The sequence below is a fragment of the Cydia strobilella genome, chromosome Z (genome assembly GCF_947568885.1).
Source record: "Cydia strobilella chromosome Z, ilCydStro3.1, whole genome shotgun sequence".
Lineage (NCBI taxonomy): Eukaryota > Metazoa > Arthropoda > Insecta > Lepidoptera > Tortricidae > Cydia > Cydia strobilella.
In genome coordinates, this window is record NC_086068.1 from 5,198,941 (window position 1) to 5,218,190 (window position 19,250).

Here is a 19,250-nt window from a genome sequence, read left to right on the forward strand (position 1 = left end):
CCTAGACTACGGAACCCTAAAAAGGTTATTCATTGTATATGTTGCATTTCAACGTGTGAAACTGAGTATGTGTCAAATCGAGGTGACAATTATTATTACTTTATTTTACTTGTTAAATATAAGTTGGTTGGTTGGTTGGTGGTGGTTGGTTGGTTGGTGGTTGGTTGGTTGGTTGGTTGGTTGGTGGCTTCCCTCTTGCTTCTATTTTCGCTTATAAAGGTTTCTATGTAATCCTAAATTCTTCTATTTTAAAAATGTATATTGGACTTATTTTTATTTAGCTATTTTCGAAGGCTTACAAATACTTTCTACCTCGTTTCGGCGTTTCGTCATGGCCCAGAATAGATGGTAGTCACGCTAAATTGCAGACTGATTCCTACTGACGATTTTGCTTTTATATGAGTTTTCCCATCAGCAAGCTCGGTTCTCCACACAGATGTAGTTACGCTCTCATTATAAAACGACTAGCAAGATTGCTCTGAACCTTTGTACTTACAATAGGATAAGGTATATCTATGTCTGTAATTATTTTATGTAGCTTCAGATACCACAGTTAAAAAATTACAGCGAATTTGAGTTTTTCATACAAAACTTGTTTTTGCCCTATTTCTTTTGTTTTATAAACTGTAGCTATATAAACTTATTACAGGACTAGATAAACCTCATGTCATTGTATGTGCAAAGTTTCGTTACAATCCAACGCGTAGTTTTAAAATGAGAACTAAACTCCGTTTGCATGGGAAGGTGAAATTCGGCCGAGCTTGCTGGAGACTTATTATGTGTCCGCAATAACCCCATCCTCTCTACGCTTTTCATCTGTCAGCTGTATGTATTCGTGTAGAATCCGCGATTTGTTTGCGAAATAAACTCAATTTTTTTTCGAAACATTTACCCCAAACAGCGTGCTCATTATTCACCTTATCACCTAGAAAATAAGGTGCAGAATCTTCTGATACCTCTCTCATTAAATATGGGCCGGATAAATTACCTAATTAACATTAATCCAACGTGAACAAAACCTGAATTTACAATCATGTGTGGTTGCGATGTTTAACTCCATTTAAATATTTAATAAGATCAGATTTTGTCGGGTACAAATAAGCAAAAAATAGTCAATTTTAATTCCATTATGGATCTTGCATTTCTGTTGGCTTTACCAGAGGGCCTACCGCGAACCACGTTCGACGTGTTGCCCCTCTGTCGCACTTGTAAATTCCTACGTAAGTGTAATAATAACTGGTTTCTTTTATATTAGACGCAACATTGTTATAACGTTTTTAGTTGAGCTAGAAAATATATATATACGAATTTTTCTCAAAAAAGTGGTTTTTCTGTTTTTGTAGCTCCTAAAATATACATTGTTTTTATAAATAATGTATTAATGAATCATAATATATTTAATAAACTTTCGTTTGATATAGCACACGTGTATGTATATGTATGACTCATGGTATAGTTATAATTTAGATTTTGCAAATTTCGGCAGCGGTCACATGTATGACGCCATTATTTGTCACTCAGGCACTATAGAGATTGTCTCCCAGCAGTTTTATGGTCCTTTTTATATTGGTAATAACATACTAGAAGCCTATGCGGATTATCCTGAAAATGACCAATTTCGATTTTTTTAACTTTCAAGCAAATTGTTCTAGCAAATACCTACATTTTGATTCATAATTTTCACATTTTTGGTCTGATTTTGATTATTTTGATATCAGTGTATGGCTTGAGACATCAGCTTTAATTTTGTAGTACATTGCTTTAACGTCCGACTTTTGGTTTGGTTGAAAAACCCAAATAATCGAATTTTTTTTTCATCATTTTTGATTTATTTATAAATTTTTCTTAAACTATTATATATTTTGGGTACACAGTGTATTACTGAAATATATAATATTTTATTGGCTTTCGTTTAATACCCCACACGTGTATGTGCAATGCATAGTTCGGGTGCAAAATGCAATATTCGCAACAAGGCGGGAGTCATTTTGATGACGTCATTCCGCTGAAGTAGATGGCCGGCGCCGCTGTCTCCTGGCAGTTTTGGAGACCCAGTACCATGCCCAACAGCATACTAAAATTTGGCAGCGGTTTCCGGATCTGAACTATATTCCCATAAGGCAGTGCACTATATGGTGAAATCGATTCAATAATGGAATGTAATACTTTGACTGACAGGCCCCAAAGATCTTCTGTTTTCTTTAAATTTAGTGACCTAAAAGTCTTAAGAACAATGTTCGGAGTGACATACGAAAATTGGAAGATTTCTGTACATTCCGCCACATTTGTCTTCAAAATTTCTTCAGCGACGTCTGGCGATGAATTAAGAGACTTTGTCGTTTCTATCGGTATATTCGAGAAAAACCGCTCAAAATGATCTGCCCCTTCACGGTCGAAACTTAGAAGTAATATCAAAAGAGTAGCGTTCGGTAAGCGACACTGGTAGAATATTCGTTTAGTCTACTGCTATTTGATATTTTAATTAAGACCAAAGTCTCCTTTAACAAACCAATTAGTTACATTGAAACTTAAACCCATTTGCGGTGCATTTCAGTGTTCCTGTTTCCCGTTTCTATTATGTTTTACTCGGCAGTGGATATTTATGGTTACTACAGGAACAATCAGTTGTATTTATAAGGAAAAGGAACTTGAAATATTTAGATCATTACGGTTACACTCACTATAGTATTTTAGTCGCTTTTAGCGACATGTTTCGGACTCGTCCTTCCAATACTAAATACTAGTGGGAGTAAAACCGTATTATTATTATTATTATATTGTTTAATACACTAGCAGCTGAAAGCTGATGCGTGTATATCACTGCACTTGTTTTTTTAAACTATTAGGTCTATTAGTGTTCATTTTGTTAGATGTTTTGTTTGTTGTGTGTTTTGTTTGTTGTTTTGTTGTTGTATTATCTAAATATTTTGAAATATGTCTCACGATAGTTTAATGTCGATTGCCGTGAAATGTTAAATAGACACCTTTATTGACCGAGCATTAGCGAAGGTGTCCGTTTCAGCTTGGGAAAAAATGCTTTCGCATGTCCGAATCAGGATGTTGACTGCAGGTCGTATTTCCTTAATGCTGAGTAGTCGAGAGTAAATACATAGTTATTTTAGACACTACATGTCTTCTTCATCTAATTCTAATATTGCTTGAATTTAATCTTTATACTCACTCTCACATTCTTGCACATCTACTTTTGTTTTAGCGGAAACAGGACAGGCGCTACGAAAACGGAAACAATTACCGATATAACGAATTTTCATTCCAGAATCCTCTCGAAAACGATATAGGAATAAAAAAACCGGCCAAGTGCGAGTCGGACTCGCGCACGAAGGGTTCCGTACCATTACGGAAAAAAACAGCAAAAAAAACACGTTTGTTGTATGGGAGCCCCATTTAAATATTTATATTATTCTGTTTTTAGTATTTGTTGCTATAGCGGCAACAGAAATACATCATCTGTGAAAATTTCAACTGTCTAGCTATCACGGTTCATGAGATACAGCCTGGTGACAGACAGATAGACGGACAGACGGACGGACAGACGGACAGCTGTCTTAATAATAGGGTCCCGTTTTTACCCTTTTGGTACGGAACCCTAAAAATCACACTCCCCATTTTCAACCAGGTCACGCTACTGACGTGCGAATATCGACTTCATGTCTTATGGGATTGGGATTAGATTTGTCTGTAAATTGTCTGTGAATGAAAGTTTATTCGTTTTTTTTTCTCTCCGTTTGACATGATGCCTGTTGGTGCTGGACTTTTTGTACGTTGAGTTTGACACGGATAAATAAATATTATAGGACATACTTACACAGATTTACTACGTCCGTCCCACGGTAAGCCCAAGGAGGCTTGTGTTATGGGTACTCAGACGATATATATAATATATAAATACTTAAATACATAGAAAACACCCATGACTCAGGAAGAAATATCAGTGCTCATCACACAAATAGATGACCTTACCGAGATTCGGGATTCGAACCCAGGACCATCGGCTTCACAGGCAGGGTCACTAGGCCAGACCGGTCGTCAACGGATATCCGAATATCCGTATATTTCCAGTCAGATCCCTCGGATCAGTAGCTAAACACTACACCTTATAAAACAGTCCCCTCTGCTTCTGTTTCTATGTATGTTCGCGATAAACTCGAAAACTACTGAACGGATTTTCATGCGGTTTTCACCTATCAATAGAGTGGTTCTTGAGGAAGGTTTAGGTGTATAATTTGTTAAGGTTTTGTATAACCCGTGCGAAGCCGGGGCGGGTCGCTAGTTTATAATAAAATTGAACTGCTATAATATAAAAAATATACTAGTTAGTAATAATGTGTTAGTCCAGTTTCCGTGTGCATTTTTCCATACCATTTGCCCTTGATTATAGCGGCAGAGGTGACGGCAGTGTCGAGGACTGGGCCGTTTATAAAAGTCGTTAACACTAAGTCATTAACACGTTCTTGACAGTGAATGTGTCAACACATCCAGTGCCAGCGCGAGCTATCCGCTACGAGCCGATAACGTGGGAAAAACCGTATATAGCTAAAATCGCGTACGAACCGAACCCAACGAGCGGACCGGACAGTGAACGTGCTAATCGACGAGCAAAGTTACGCATCCGTTCGGAGATGTACACAACTCGTGGGACGCAAACCGCGAATAAGTGTCATGTATTGTATGAATGCCGCGTATTTTCATTCTTTAACTGTGTCCTATACTGCGACTAGGGCTGTCTCTCGCTTAAGGCTTTAACGTGCAATGTTTGTATGTATGTATATGTGTATAATATGTTTGGGTCAATTCTTGCAAGCTGAATTAGTTTAGACGTCTCATTACTAATATACTAATATTTTTATATATATTTTTTATACAAATTACATTTATTTCTCAACATAATCTTCAAGGGCCCGACACTTATTCCAGCGAGTTTCCATTTTTTTTTATCCCCTGCAAAAAATACGATTTGTCGAGGGCTGCAAAATATACAATCCTCATTTGTCAATTTTTAGGGTTCCGTACCCAAAGGGTAAAAACGGGACCCTATTACTAAGACTCCGCTGTCCGTCTGTCCGTCCGTCTATCCGTCTGTCTGTCTGTCACCAGGCTGTATCTCATGAACCGTGATAGCTATAAAGTTGAAATTTTCACAGATGATGTATTTCTGTTGCCGCTATAACAACAAATACTAAAAACAGAATAATATAAACATTTAAATGGGGCTCCCATACAAAAACGTGATTTTTTCCTGTTTTTTTTCCGTAATGGTACGGAACCCTTCGTGCGCGAGTCCGACTCGCACTTGGCCGGTTTTTTTTGTTCTCCAAGCCATCTTTTCAAATTTGGAAATAGGAGCTAAGTCCGGTGAATACGGAGCATGAGGAACTAGCTCGAGGCCTAATTCGTGAGTGTTTTTGCCATTACAATAGTGCTCACAAATATCTATACACGCCTCTATTGTTAAGGCGTTAGAGTGCGTGTTCAGATATTTTTGGGCACCTCACCGCTCCCAAATATCTGATGGCGATTGTACATAATGGGTGACAATGCAATATTATGGTACTATCGAGCGGATCTAATGATGAACACAGGTGGTCATAGGAACTCTGTGATAAAACAACGCAATTTAATTGTGTTTGGATTTGTGACAATAGGGTATTCACCTACTAGTCAAATCAGTTCCTTTTTTAGAACTGTCAAAACGATTTGCTAATATGGTTTTTTTATGAAACATTACACAAAAAAGTAGGTCAACTCACCTACTTTTTATACTTCAATCAGATTGATTAAATAGAAATTGTGTTTAAAAAAAACTGCTGTCTATGTTTTTCTAATAATTATCTGGTGCTTTATTTTATGCATGGTGTGAAATAATTTATTTTAAATACAGTGGCAGTGAAAGAAAATTACAGTCAGCGATAGAAGCCTGTATCAAAAAAAGTATATTTTTTTATTTTACTTATCGAGATCATTTAAGCCAAGGAAGGGAAAAAATTACGGCTATGACTGTTACCTACCTACAGCAATTAGGGTTGGCGCACTTTGGAAGTAAAATATTTCAAACTAAGTTACGGTCAAGGATTAAAATTTCAGTACCATTTCGTACCTTGTCACAGTGACAAGTATGAGGTTCCTAGCGACTTTCATATTGATTGTCACTGTGACAAGGTACGAGATGGTACTGAATTTAAATTCTTTGAATGTAGCTGCGCCAAGGAGAAATAAGTTCCATCGTTTTTTTCTTCTTATGTTTAACCTTTTGGACGCCAATGACGGATATATCGGCACCGCATGTCCAACGCCAAAGACTGATTAATCGGTCAAAGACCACAGAGGAACATAGACGTACGTGCATGTGCATAAAGTTCAATTTCAGTTTTGACACTTCGGTGACGTGGCGTCCGATTGACAGCTTTTGTGTTTGACACGGCGGTTTTGTCTATGATACTAGCAAATACGTACGCACAATTTGAACCCATTCACACTTATAAAATAGGTGTGAAAATTTGAAAGTAGGTAAGTTTTTACTAGCCATCAATTATTAATTAAACAAATATCCTTGCTTGCAGCGGTGGTAGCCGAGTGGATATGACGTCCGACTTTCAATCCGAAGGTCGCGGGTTCAAATCCTTCAAAACCAATGAGTTTTTCGAAACTTATGTACGAAACATCATTTGATATTTACCACTAGCTTTTCGGTGAAGGAAAACATCGTGAGGAAACCTGTATACATCTGCGAAGAAATTCAAAGTGGTATGTGAAGTCCCCATTCCGCATTGGGCTAGCGTGGAGACTATAGCTCTCTCGAGCATGAGACGTATGCCACGTAGCCACGTATGTTGGCTAAATATGGATGATGACACATGTTGAATTTTATAACAAAATCTAGTAACACAGATAGCAAATGAGCAATTTATCACAATGTAGATATTAAAATAATAGATGGAAATAATACAAAAACACAGGACTTGAAAGTTTCAAAATTTAAGTAATTTTTCATCTTCCATAAAGGAAAAAAGTAAGGGTACCATTCGATTCCTTACATTTTATCCAAAAAAATATACATAAACGCAATATTACACTGACAAAAACGTAATTTTCTTATTTTGTCCATACATTCAAAATGGGCTCTCAGTGAACTTGACGTCACGTTCACTTTAGGGTTGCCACCTTTTTTCTATACACATAATAGTATTTTTGTTTATTAAAAATCCAAGTCGCATACGATGCGATGTCGGTGACATTTGTATACCCCATTCTTGAGTGATGAAAATATAGTATTTTTCGTACTATATCGTTTTTGTATAATATATAGTACAAGTGACTAAAATATAGTACGATACTATATATTATAGTATGGGTGGCAACCCTAGTTCACTTATCGTTTTGTTAGAAGCGTTTCGCGAGTGAACTACGACTGGTCGGGCTTTGACTATAATTTCCGACTTTTGTATTGATTTAATGCAATGGGTCCCATATAGACATTCGATTACGATAAACCTGATCGATTGATACCATTAATAAAAATTTGTCTAGCCTATTATTAAATTATTATCCTTGCTTGTGTCAACCCTAGCGTCAGCGGAGCGTTGACTCACAGCCAGGAATAGCCTCTGTGATGCAACGTTTTATTTAACGCTATAAAAACTGCGGCCTTCCAAAACGGCACATCCCGATAACCAAGGTACCTTTTTAGGGTTCCGTACCCAAAGGGTAAAAACGGTATACTTACGTGTGTATATACACTGTTTTTTTAACTTTTATTTCAAGGGTGCATTCCTGAGCCTACATTTTGTATTTCCAAAGTCACCGGTATTCTAATTGACGCTAGGAAAGTGCAGGACCCGCGCGAAATCGCCTTTTCATACAAAATTAGCCCCTTATTTTCCTTTCTGGATATTAACATAATTGAAAAGATTTTGACACAATTAGTTGTATATGTATATCAACCACAGCTATGCCCCGAATTTTTAATTATTTCAAGAGTTAGGAGCATTTTAAAATTTGTATGAAATCTGTTTTTCGCTCCTAATTTACGATAATCCAAAAACCGTCCAAGTGCGAGTCGGACTCGCCCACCGAGGGTTCCGTTCTTTTTAGTATTTGTTGTTATAGCGGCAACAGAAATACATCATCTGTGAAAATTTCAACTGTCTAGCTATCACGGTTCATAGGGTCCCGTTTTTACCCTTTGGGTACGGAACCCTAAAAATCGAAAAGTCAAACGGGCATAGCTATGGTATGCATCAAATTATATAAAAATATTTTTCATAATGTCAATATCCAGAGAGGAGAATGGGGACTCCGTTTGTATGGAGAAACGGCCATCCCCTTTCCTCTTAATATTAATGGCAGCCACATACAGCGATTGCGATTAAACTAAAATCAAAACGTAATATCCATGTCAAGTGAGCGTCCAAAAACTCAAGAGTTGGCCTATTTATTGGTATTATTAGATTTCGATCGCAATGATGAGTTATATACACACTGTATTTATGTGTAATACCTCCGCAAGGGCCGTGTCTTTGATAGAGAAAGATAGTCTTATTGCGATTCCTATAAGAGTAAAGAGAAAATAGTGTAGTCTTTATCACCGACCGGGCATTTTTTCATGGTCGGGTTATGGCATCATATGGCGAAATACCGAAATTTATAAGAGTGAAAGAGAAAAGACATTGGACATGCAAACCGGATAAATTGCGCAGTATCATGCAGTATACATTTTATATGAATATTCTTTCTCTTAACCTCGGTCGCTCGGTGGCGCGTCTATAACTACTTGTATATTTGTACATAGACATAGTTGTCTATGTACCCCGGCCACATACTCGACGAGTGTGGTTACGTTACTCGTCATGACCACCGCTCCCTATTTTGTCGCTTTTTTGGCGCTAGTCAAAGGACCGGCAATATGAAGTATAGAGCGTCGCGATCATGGAAACTATATAAATGAGCCAAATCTCTATGTATGAAAAGTGTCGATCAAAAAACAGTAATTAGGCGGCGCCACCATACACCAAAATACTACCAAAAACAACCTACGTAATTAGGTCGGGTTATTTGTTGCCTTATATGGTTCACGTTATACTCATGTCCCAGAGCCTAACTAGCGCCACCGGAGAGATTAGGAACTATTATTTAAAGCTGAAACCGGTCACTTTTGCAACAATTCTGCCATAAGAGATTGGCATCCTTTCTATACCATCCATAGTCGCGATCAATCGCGCGGGTAGGGCAGTGTGTGGCCGCCTGGCCGGAGTGGCCAACATCGCGGCAGCGAGGAGCATTGTGTGGCCAAAGTATGCATGCGTGTATAAATAGTTTGGCTATATAGCGGAATTCAAATTTTACAAATATGTTATTGAGACACTATTCTCGCGCATCTCGCTCGCACCATTAAGGCGGTTCCCTGAGCCAGAAGGCGAAAAATCTCCCTATATGGTCATACTAGCGTGGAATCAGTAACAGCAGCTAGAGTAAGTTTAGCAATCATTCAATTTGAGTATAATACAAATTACACAAGGCAACTCATTAATTATCTCAATTCCACCATGATTCCACCCCGCTTTTCACCCTCTTTAGAGATGATTTTCGAGATAAAAACTATCCTAAATATGTACATCCCCGGGAATCAAACTATCTCTATACCAAATTTCAACTGAATCGGTTCAGCGGTTTAAGCGTGAAGAGGTAACAGACAGACAGACAGACACACTTTCGCATTTATAATATTAGTATGGATTTTTCTAAGAGACCTTGATTTTCGTAGACGTGGAAAAAATATATGTAGTTCTTGATTATATTATCTTTAATTTATAAGCTTCCGATACACGAATTATGACACTTCGCTCGATACAATTAATTTCCAAAGTAACCTCTAACTAGGACTTAATTTTTTCCTCTTGAGGTACGGAACCCTAAACACAATCTTAACTTAAATAGTAATTTGACCGCTTTCGAATTTCGATATTGTAAAGGCAACGTTTGTAAAATTTTTTTTTTTTTTTTTTTTTTTTTTATGTGATGTTCAGCAAACGAGCAGACGAGCCGCCTGATGGGAAGCAGTCATCGTCGCCCATGGACGTAAGCAACATCACAGGAGCCACTTAAGCATTGCCGACCCTTGAGAACCCTAAATACCCGCTTCTTGAAGAATCCCATGTCGTAGCACAAAGGAAATACCTCAGGAGGCAACTCATTCCACATTCTGCACGTTCTAGGAAGAAACGAGCGGGATGCCCGCTTATTCATGGTGTGCCATGTGTCTAAGAAGTGAGGATGAGCTTTGCTCCTTTGGCGGGAGGTGCGGTGATAGAAACGAGACGATGGCACCAGATCAAAAAGTTCTTCGGAACATTCCCCATTGTACAGACGGTAGAACATGCAAAGAGAGCCAACGTCTCTCCGAAGACTAAGAGGTTCTAAGCCGTCAGTAAGTTCGGAATTGCCGACAATACGAACTGCCCGACGTTGGATGGAGTCAAGGGGAAGGAGCTGGTATTGTGGAGCGCCAGACCAGAGATGAGAACAGTACTCCATATGGGGTCGAACCTGCGCTTTATATAACAAAAGTCGGTGACCCGGTGTGAAGTACTGTTTGGCTCTGTTAAGCACCCCAAGCTTTTTGGAGGCCAGTTTGGCTTTTTGTTCCAGATGACTACGAAACTGGACTTCGTTCGTAATGTCGACACCAAGTATCCCGATACTTTTAGCGGTGGTAAGGGGAATGCCCTGAAACTTTGGCGCCGTGACAAATGGGGTTTTTTTGGCGGAGAACGCGCAGACTTGTGTCTTACTGGGGTTGAACTGGACGAGGTTACGTCTACCCCATTCGGAGGCCTGTTCAAGGGACGTCTCGATCTCAGACACAAGTCGCATCCTGCACTCCGACACCTGCTCAGGGGGGGCGTTTGCACGACCTGTATAACAGCTATCGCCAGTGCTGTCGTCTGCATAGCAATGAATATTGTTAGTTAATAACATATCATTGATATGCAGAAGGAACAGGGTAGGCGATAGTACAGATCCTTGGGGTACTCCAGCGTTTATAGGCTTATAATCCGAGCATATTCCGTCAGTGACGACTGAAATGCTACGCCCAGATAGAAAGCTGGAGACCCATGTGCACAACCCCTTAGGAAGCCCGTACGAGGGAAGTTTGGAAAGAAGTGCCTTATGCCAAACCCTATCGAAGGCCTTTGCGATATCCAGGCTAACAGCCAGTGCCTCTCCCTTGCTCTCTATGGCGGTGGCCCATCGGTGAGTGAGGTAAACAAGAAGGTCTCCCGCGCCGCGACCACGGCGAAACCCGTATTGCCGGTCGCTAATTAGCTGGTGGTCTTCGAGGTACTTAAGGAGCTGGTTGTTTACCACACGCTCCATTACTTTAGAGAGCAGGGAGGTGATCGCAATAGGCCGATAGTTGGAAGGGTCGGTACGGTCACCCTTTTTTGGTATAGGGTGAACCCAGGCAATCTTCCAGGAAGACGGGAATTTCCCTGAGCGGTATGAGAGCGAGAATAGTCGCGTCAGAACCGGAGTCAACTCTGGAGCGCACGTTTTTAGCACAACAGCAGGAATACCGTCTGACCCACTGGACTTCTTGACGTCGAGGGCAAAGAGTGCACGCCTTACTGCGCTTTGCGTAAAGCGCACCTCGGGCATGGAGTACTCGCATTGCGGAATAGTGGGAGGTGAATTGCCCCCGTCGTCCAGTGTTGAATTCGACGCAAATAGAGAGCATAGAAGGTCTGCTTTCTCTTTTGCGGAATGAGCCAGTGAGTCATCGGGTTTGTGCAAAGATGGCAAGGAAACCCTGCAGAAGTTCCCCTGAACAGCTTTGGCGAGAGACCAGAAAGTTCGGGACCCAGAGGGTTGACTGACTAGTCTCTCACCAATTCTGCGGGTGTGTTCATACTTGGCTGCAGCAATTCGCTTCTTACAAGACCTAGTAGCAGCATTAAGTCGCTTCTTCAATTCGGAACAGTTACGATCGTTGACCTGACGCGCAGCAGCCCAAGCTTGGTAAGCTTCTTCCTTTGATTTACGGGCTTCAGCGCACGCTCTATCAAACCAGGGCTGAGAACGATTGCCAACACGAACTAATGTGCTAGGAACGAAGCATTCCATACCTTGCAGGATCGTGTCAGCAACGAATTTCGCACAGTTGTCAAGATCATCCAAAGAGAAGCAGAGCTGCCCCCAAGGGTAGAAATAAATAAATAGAAACCGACGAAATTCGTTCAAAATTGACACTTGTCGCGCATGGTCTTTCCCGTTCCTTCTTGCGAAATGTGACAGTGATAGTGGCAAACCCTTGGAACCCTTACGTAAAACGGACTTCTGCTCGCTCGCACTAATATGCGAGTACGAGCGAGATGCATAGAAAGTAAGTTACACGTTAGCTAATATATCAGTGCCAAACTGGTGGTAGCCGTACTGGTCTTTATACTGTACAACCATGCCGTCTCGGTCTCGCCGCTTATCCCGTCCCGAAATGACCTATTGCGGTTCACCCTTACGGCCCGGCCACGACATCGCGCGGCGGCGGCAGCGTCGAGCTGCGGCCATAGGTTGGAGCGAGACACAGCGAGCGGACCTTTCGTTCCCACCTATGGCCGCCGCTCGCCGCTGCCGCCGCCGCGCGATGTCGTGGCCTGGCCGTTATACATACCGGTCCGGATTAAAGGGATCACCGGATTACTCGCCCGATTAATTCTGCTGCTGTCTTAATATGCCTATGTATATGTCTGAATATGTCTGAGCATACACTATTATGCTCAGATACTTTTGAGCGTCTTGGCCGCTCCGATATTAAAAACCGCTGTAACGAGCTCACAAACTTTCGGCACTCCATCCGCCATTTTATTTTCTCGTAAAACGCAAAGCGCTTAAATAAAGTGTACTAAATTGTTTACAACGGCCTATTCATGGTACACACTAATCTGAATACGACCTTAATATCGTTAAATTACGATCGAAATTCACTTGATAGCACTTACATCCCGTTCCACGCGTTAAACATTATGACGTCATGCTCGCGATCCCTTTCTGACCATTGATTTTTGTTTGGGAGTGACGGAGACGGGTAGTTTTCCCGTGGATTCTAAAATTGGAAGGATTTAATTAGTGTTAGTGTTGGGTTTGTTTAAAACGAAGTGTTTTTGTAGGGTTACCACTCATCTGAGTTTTGGCGCCTTCCTGATTTCTTAGGAATTTTGATCATTTTCCAGGAACGCTTGTTTAATAGAGTATTTAAATTTACGCAGATATTTCATTTCATAGTCAGTTTTTTTGGCATATTTTTATCATAATTAGAAAATACATAACCCTTTATGAAATTAAGCAAATCTCTGTAAAAGTCTTTAAAAGTCTTAAACGAGGAATGTTTGTGCTTGTTAACGCCAAAAACGATAAAAAAATAAATAAATATAATTATCCTGCTGGGTTTCTCGGGAAACATCGTTATAACGGCTCGACATTTCCCGGTAACCATATTTTTTGCTGTAGTATTTATTTTATCCTCGATATCCGGAAAATATCTGAGTTGATTTTGCCATATTATCACTACTATGATTAAGTTTTTTTAAAGTTAAATACCTACTCAATTTTTACGAGGTTTCAAATTTGTATATGTTTAGAATTTGTCCCGTACTTGTTTGTTCCTATTTTTTAAGGAACAAGTAGAATGAATTACCCATACGCGACTATGTAAATTTTCATCTTGTGTTTATTTTTTAGACAACCACTAAGTCCACGAATTTTACGCGTCTGACCAATTTTCAATGGCTACAAGTAACCGGTAAAAGTAGGTTTCGTCCGGCTCTTGAGACATGTACATAGTTTTGAGTTCATATAAAAAAAATGCTTTCTCAAAGAATCTAATTGTAACCTTTTTTAAGTAGTTCATGTTGTTATTCGCTTTGAACGTTTACCCTCGTCTCCTCTCTGGATGGCAGAGGTAAGACAAGCCAGAGCCGAGAGTCCTTGCGGGTCCCCTTGGGGTTACTCTCCGACCGACAAAGACACGCCGGAGACGGGATACCCTGATCAACTCTCTGGAGCCCTCCGGTCCGTGGGGTCGCTCGCCACAAGCTGCCCTGTCACATATTATTATTATAGTTTCTAGTTTTTACTTTGAAATTAGTCGCGTTGATAAAAATAGTTATTAATTTATTTACGACACGCATGGTCGCCCTACAATTGGAATAAGTAGGGTGCAGTTCGAGCGAGATCCTGCTATCGAGTTCACGCTAACGTAAAGTGTCAACTCGTTGTACAGCTACAGATATTTGAAAAGTGAAATAGTAATTAAACAAAATGAGAGCGTGTCGCGCACAAAAAAACGGAAACGGCGGACAATGGACGAACTGTAAACCGAGTGACGGTCGCAAATCGGTCACGGTATCGTGAAATTTAAAGTAGGGGTACTGGTTTAGGTACAAACTATATGTGGTATTTTCTATAAAAAGGGACCTTATTGTCGATGGCGCTTACGCCATTATAAACGATGCTCCGATATAAATAGAATGCCGCGCGATGCTGTGCGGCGTAAGCGTCATCGACAGTAAGGTCCCTTTTTATAGAAAATGCCCCATATTCAGCCGGGCTAGCACATGATTGGCGCGAGAATATCTCGCCGCGATATAGACTACCCGTCCCCCCTTAATTCATATAGTTAGTAGAAGACGGGTAGTCTATCTCGCGGCGAGATACTGTCGCGCCAATCATGTGCTCGGCCTGGAAGGTTGACCCTACGGGTGTCCAGCGACAGATTCGGAAAATGCCTCAATGAGTATTAGTTGCCTGTTGAAAGAAAAGAAAGAAAAGAAAGAAAAGTACATAGTCAGCGATAAAATTTTTTTTTTTGCAAAAATCTTATTTTATCCATAGGTAATCTATTAAAGAAAAAGTTACGGCCATAGATTCTACGTAAGGTTTGTTTTCTAAACCACTTTTCTCCGTGCACGCGCTTTCCCTCCCACGGGTTTTCCACTCATATTGTTTACTTGCTCATAAATATGTGGACACGTACGTGATTCTATTATTAATGTGATTATACTCACGGGTGAATGGCAAAAATATAGAACTTTTATTAGACTTATTTTAATAGGGTTGGCTGGTCGAAGTATTTTACAGATGGCGCCAGCATAGCATGCTCTGTCAATCTCTATGTGTCAAATTCTTGTTATGTTTTTGGCATTTTATGACCTGGATGCGAGCTCTTTAAGCCAAATCCCATAGAACAAAACTAGAGAAACGGCCAAGCTATGATGGCGCCATCTATGCCCTTCGACAGTTGCTTACCCCATTGATGCCTGTGTGCTACCGAAATATGTCAGTTTAACTATAATTTATATGCATAGGTATAAGTGTGTTGGAGTAAGCTGAAAATTGATTTTGTACACAAATAAACAACGCAATTTCGTTGAGTTTTGGGCCATCCTACGACCGCGGCGGCGGCAGCGGCGAGCGGCGGCCATAGGTTGGAGCGAGACACAGCGATCGGACCATTCGTTCCCACCTAATGGCCGCCGCTCGCCGCTGCCGCCGCCGCGCGATGTCGTGGCCGGGCCGTAAAGAGTCCCTACCTTTATTATACGCCTACATATATTATATTGCTATTTATTGCGTTTGTATTTTAAATGCCCGCCTTGCGATTGTTTTGCTCTTCTTGCTGTGCGAGATGATAGTTTAATATATATACTATATTATAACCAAAATTAGTCAGTTTTCATATGTATACATTGTTGTCCAGTATATGGTCAATTACGAGACGACAGCCTTAATTATAATAGTAGATTGTGTCACAAGGGAGCAAAATGACATATTTACGGCGGGGGCGTACATTGAATCCTAAACGAAGCGAGGGATTCTAACGTGGAATCTGAGCGTAGTGAGGGATTCAAGTGTGTGTTACGCCCAAGATGTAAATAATTTTGCTACCATGTGACACATACTGCTTTTCACATCACCTATAAGGTAATTACAGTCTGGCAAAAAAGAGTAGAAATTAGTAACTGGCAACACTGTAGTGTCGTCCCTATCAAATCAATCTAAGAAAAACGGGACGACACTACGGGTTGCCACTTTACAATTTCTACTCTTTTTTGCCAAACTGTATGATGTTTAAGAATATTATTTAAGCTAAAAAATAATGTGCAAAAAGATGTAAAAATAGTGTCCTAGAACAGAAATGTGTTGCTTTGATCCCTCCTAGCAGGGAAGAAAAGTGCCACTTTGATCCCTCCTAGCAGGGAAGAGATACCCCTTTTTCGAATTACGTATGTCGCTCAGACAGTCAAAAAGGAAGCTTCGCTCCTTCTACTGTACCTTCAGTAAGTGGAGTATGTGTACAAAGGCAGGAGTAATAAGTTTTTAGCAAACATTTTATTTTTGGTACAAGCTTTTTCCGCTGACTGTAATTTTTTTTCACAGGCAACTAATACTCATCGAGACAATTCTAAAAACCCCAAACACAATTCGGTTGCGTTGTTTTATCACAGAGTTCCTATGGCCAACACCTGTCTCCATCATCAGATCAGCTCGATGGTACCATAATATTGCATTGTCACACCACTTACATATGTATACAATTTACAGCTTCATCGGAAACCGGGAAGTGGGTCAAATTTAACTTGCAAGATTTGACCCTTACACATAGTTCCAAATCGATGGAAGAGCTTGTAGACCGTCTTAAGGGGCCAACTGACAATCAGTCCGCCCGGCCTGTCAGTTAGAACAAAAATTTGACAGTTCCGAACAACTGACAGGCCGATATCGTCCGGCGGACTGATAGTCAGTGGACCCCTTTAAGGGGCCAACTGACTATAAGTCCGCCGGACGATGTCGGCCTCTCAATTAGAACAAACATTTTACAGTTCCTAACAACTGACAGGCCGATATCGTCCGGCGGACTGATAGTCAGTGGGCCCCTTAACATTATAGTTACTCGTATTATAGCATTTTCATAATGTCTGTACCCCTAGTGTAAATTAAATTCGGCAGCGTTTGCTTAAGTGTCATTTTGTATGGGATTTTGAGTTTTCAAAACGTCCTTGAGTTTTCAAACCTTAAAATCGCCACGATACAGCCGCGATTTAAACGAAATTGTTGCTTTGGCACGCGCTCAGACACGGTAGCCCACCGCTTGCTTAACAGAAACAATGGCTTTTGATTAACAGATTAGGATCTTAGGCGTGAAAATCATTTGAGAAAATTCATACTATAACACATTTTAGTAACAAAAATGATTTTATTTAACTAATGTTAATTTAAGCAAAAAAATTACGAGGCCTGTTGCGGATATCATCATTGATATTTTTGGGACGAAGCATGTTGCTGATTTGCATTTGTAGCTACCAGACGAAGCCTGCGTTGCGGATTTCTTACATGTAACTATATTATTTTTTAAGATTTTCTCAATTTCTGTATTTTTATTTATGTAGTGTGCACATTTTTATTGTATTGGACAAAAATTATGCTCAAAAACATGATTCCCATTGTCGCAATTGTGTAAACACTGCATTTCCTCTCAAATTCTAAAACAAAAACAACTTTTTATCCCACTTTACCCGAACTCACCCACCAGAACTTAACAAAACAATAGTGGATTTTGATAGTTCAACGTACGCCTCCAAGGTTTTATAGTACCAAATAGGGCATACACCTAACGGTACACGCAATACAATAAAATGACGACCTTGCTATGTTAACATAAGGTTCCATTCCCATTGACAAGACTGTAGTGGTAACTTTGCGCTTAAGCAAAGTTCTTTTTGCGGTTCGAGAGAGCTTTGTGTAATGGGGTTAAGGTCGAGAGTAGTTGAGGTCGAGGGTGTTTGTTGAGTCACGCTATACGGTGCGGTGTCCTGTGGCCGGGATTTAGTTTTAATCCGTGGTGGCAAAGACAATGTTGGTTACACAATTTGAAAAGGATATTGTAATGCAATTAAATCATCAAATTTGTCTGTCATTCTAACAAGCCGATAATTGACAGAGCGTTAGCGATAGTCTCCGTTTCAGCTTAGGCAAACATATACGCGATATCTGATTGAATTCATAGTTTTATTTCATGAGTAACTATCGCGGTAACCGAAGACAATATTAACTTGTTACGGGTTTGATCTTATTTTGATACGACCTTGATCACTCACGCTGATTTGTGCATGCGAAATGAAGTGAGAGACGTGAGTGAGATGCGCGCCAATCAACTAGACGATCGTCAAGGTCGTATCTAAACCAGTTCAAAGCCATAGCATATAGTTAAATTAGAATCGTCGTTCTGGTTAGGAAAAAATGCAAAGGATTATGTCCAGCGGTGGCAGCATGGTTCCATTTTTATCGCCTGTCGCTATGCCTGTCACTTTCGCACTTACATACTTGTTAGAACGTGGCAGGCATCGTGACAGGTGATAAAAATGCGACCGTGCTATGGCCGCAGTATTTTGGACGTTGATCTCCTCGGGTCCCATTTGTGCAAGCGAACACTGAATTTGAGTTAACACAGATGCTAGTTTAAGGCCTCGTAAACTATACCCTAGATTACAGGTTTTTACGTTGCCTATGCTTGGGACTCGAGAAGTTAACTAACTTATAAAAACCCTTAACAAACCATCCCACATTTCAGACATGCTACGAAATGGAGAGGTACCTCCGCGAGGAGCCCCGCAGCAAACGCCGCTCCGAAGAGGAGTGGGCGAGGTCCCCCATCTCTCCCCCTTCGCCCCCTCCGCTGTTCATGGCCGCGGTGAAGAGCGAGCCTCCCAGCGACACAGAGGAGAAAGGTACGTAGGCCTCGCGGATTTAGGCCTCGCGCTTTACTTTCAAAGATGCACTGTGTTGGCAGTATATACAAATATCTAAACAGACTTTTATCAATACGTCCTTTGCATGTTCATCTTTTTTATCACCTTGGGCGCTGTTACATATCTGATGGCTACTGTATGAGGGGTCTGTATTTGTTCCAGTTCTTAAGAGGATAGTGGACGACCGCTTCTCCATACAAACGTAGTCCCCATTCCTCCAGTTGTATATTAACCAAAGCTATAAAGCTCCATCGTTTGACTTATTCAGATTTTTTGATTATTATAAGAGGTAGATGCTAAAAACAAATCCCATACAATTTTTAAAAGCTAAAAAAATCTAACGAAGCTGTGCATAGCTGTGGTTAATAATACATTAAATTGCGTTTTTTAGAGGAAAATGGGGACTTCGTTTGTATAGAAAAGCGGTCACGTGAC

General features: G+C 40.4%; 1 protein-coding gene across 3 annotated transcripts in view; it reads left to right on the top strand.

The window, feature by feature from the left end:
* LOC134754371 (Krueppel-like factor luna) overlaps nucleotides 1-19,250 on the top strand; it is a 111,051-nt gene that overhangs the window by 75,372 nt on the left and 16,429 nt on the right. For all 3 annotated transcript variants that reach the window (XM_063690671.1, XM_063690673.1, XM_063690672.1), the window contains exon 2: nucleotides 18,638-18,794. In XM_063690671.1, the coding sequence (XP_063546741.1) occupies nucleotides 18,638-18,794 (157 nt within the window). The remainder of the gene's footprint in view (nucleotides 1-18,637; nucleotides 18,795-19,250) is intronic.